Source organism: Pseudomyrmex gracilis, unplaced genomic scaffold (genome assembly GCF_002006095.1).
Source record: "Pseudomyrmex gracilis isolate BER0280 unplaced genomic scaffold, ASM200609v1 scaffold_479, whole genome shotgun sequence".
In the NCBI taxonomy this organism is placed as follows: domain Eukaryota; kingdom Metazoa; phylum Arthropoda; class Insecta; order Hymenoptera; family Formicidae; genus Pseudomyrmex; species Pseudomyrmex gracilis.
In genome coordinates, this window is record NW_018021063.1 from 1 (window position 1) to 1,774 (window position 1,774).

At 31.0% G+C, this 1,774-nt stretch overlaps 1 protein-coding gene across 1 annotated transcript; it reads left to right on the top strand.

Annotated features, from left to right (window-relative positions):
- Nucleotides 1-338: 338 nt before the first annotated feature.
- Nucleotides 339-1,114, top strand: LOC109860843 (jerky protein homolog-like). The gene is made up of 2 exons (XM_020440218.1): nucleotides 339-596; nucleotides 704-1,114. The coding sequence occupies exons 1-2, from the start codon at nucleotides 339-341 to the stop codon at nucleotides 1,112-1,114; spliced, it is 669 nt and encodes a 222-aa protein (XP_020295807.1).
- Nucleotides 1,115-1,774: the final 660 nt, after the last annotated feature.

Sequence of the window (1,774 nt, forward strand, 5' to 3'; positions counted from 1 at the left end):
AGCGAGCTGACGCCGATGAAATCGCTGCAGAACAGTTTATTGAAGAACTGACGAGAAAAATAGAACAAGAAAATATAGATGTAAATAATATATATAACATGGACGAATCGGGCTTATTATGGAAAAGCCTTCCACAAAAAACATTGGCTCACACATCTGAAAAACGAGTGGAAGGAAGCAAAGTGAAAAAAGATCGTGTGAGTATAGGATTTTGTGCCAATTCTACGGGCATCCATAAATTGCCCTTACTATTTATACATAAATATGCTTGTCCAAGAGGATTAAAACATGTTAAGGATAAGTTACCTGTCATATATAAAAATCAAAAAAATGCATGGATGAATGAAGAAATTTTTAATAATTGGTATGAAAATCATTTCCAACCGACCGTCAGGCAGCGACAATTACAAGATAATAATATAGGCGAAGTTCTCCTTTTAGTTGACAATTTTAAAGGCCATAATGTTCGTGACAGAAAAAGCGAACATTTTGAAGTAATGTTTTTGCCTCCTAATACGACTTCCATTCTGCAACCGATGGATCAGGAATTAATTGCAAAATGCAAAAAATCTTTCCGATACAACTTACTTCAAAAGGCAAGTAATGAATATTATTCACATCTGTTATATGTTTACATCTTCTCATTGAGCTCATTGCAATCATCTTTCTATTGTTTTATTAATCTATCGTTTGAATTTCATAGGTACTTCAATGTCCAAAAGGAATCCAAGAGTTTTATTTTAAACACGACATTAAAGATTGCATTGATTTAATTGACAATGCTTGGAAATCAGTATCAAAGACAAATATTTACAACGCGTGGCGAAAACTCCTTAAGCGACAAACACAAACAGAAGAAATAGAAGTGATAGAACAAATTGAAAATTATTCTTTTACCGAAGTAGACAATTGGATTTCTCATTGCGAAGAAGCTGAATTGATTCGTGAAAACGATAAAGAAACAGAAGAAACAACATCACGACAAAATTGCGAAATTGAAGAAAATGAATTAGAAGTAGACTTATTTGATAAATTAAGTTTATGGGCTGAAACACAGCCAGAATTTGTTCAGTTTCATGTTAAAGTTTTACTAGATTATTACTATCAAAAATAATATTATGTAACTTTTGCATATATAAACTTTTTTACTTCCATTTTTTAACTTTTTTTTATTTTTGTTAATTTTTCATTTTATTCACATTAATAAATAGTGTATTAATTATTAATATAATGAATAGAGTATATCATTTTGCACTTCTTTTCTAATTCTTCTTCATGTAAGAAAACTCCTTCAATATGCGCTTGTTCGGCATCATTTTTATTGGAAAAAACATCGGCAATATAATTAAAATAATTTTATAATTATAAATTAAAAAATATAACATTTTTATTTTTATGATTTTGGTGACTTATTTGTTATTACTGATCACGAGTTACTATAAATAACGCGGCCGCTCGCTTTGTTAGTTCTAAGAATTGAGGAGGGGGAACTCCCGGCTCGCTGCTTCGAGGCACTTCTAGGAATTGGTGGGGATAACTCGAGGCAAATACTTGAGGCAAAAACGTGGCAAATACGCGAGGCACTACTGTAAATACAATTAAATAATTCTATATTCTTACACACAAGTATGACATCGACAAGTATCATCGGCGTTATGTTAAATACACAATGTAAACATGGATCGGTTAAATTGTATACTTCGTGCATTTTGTGTGTATACATATGTATATATATGTATAAACATAATAGATTATATGCGACAAATCGTCTTTA

What these genes read in the sequence shown, in the direction of transcription:
- LOC109860843 (XM_020440218.1), top strand. Translation starts at nt 339, where the DNA reads ATGAATGAAGAAATTTTTAATAATTGGTATGAAAATCATTTCCAACCG. An exon ending in GATACAACTTACTTCAAAAG is followed by an intron (nt 597 to 703) that starts GCAAGTAATGAA and finishes TGAATTTCATAG; the next exon opens with GTACTTCAATGTCCAAAAGG.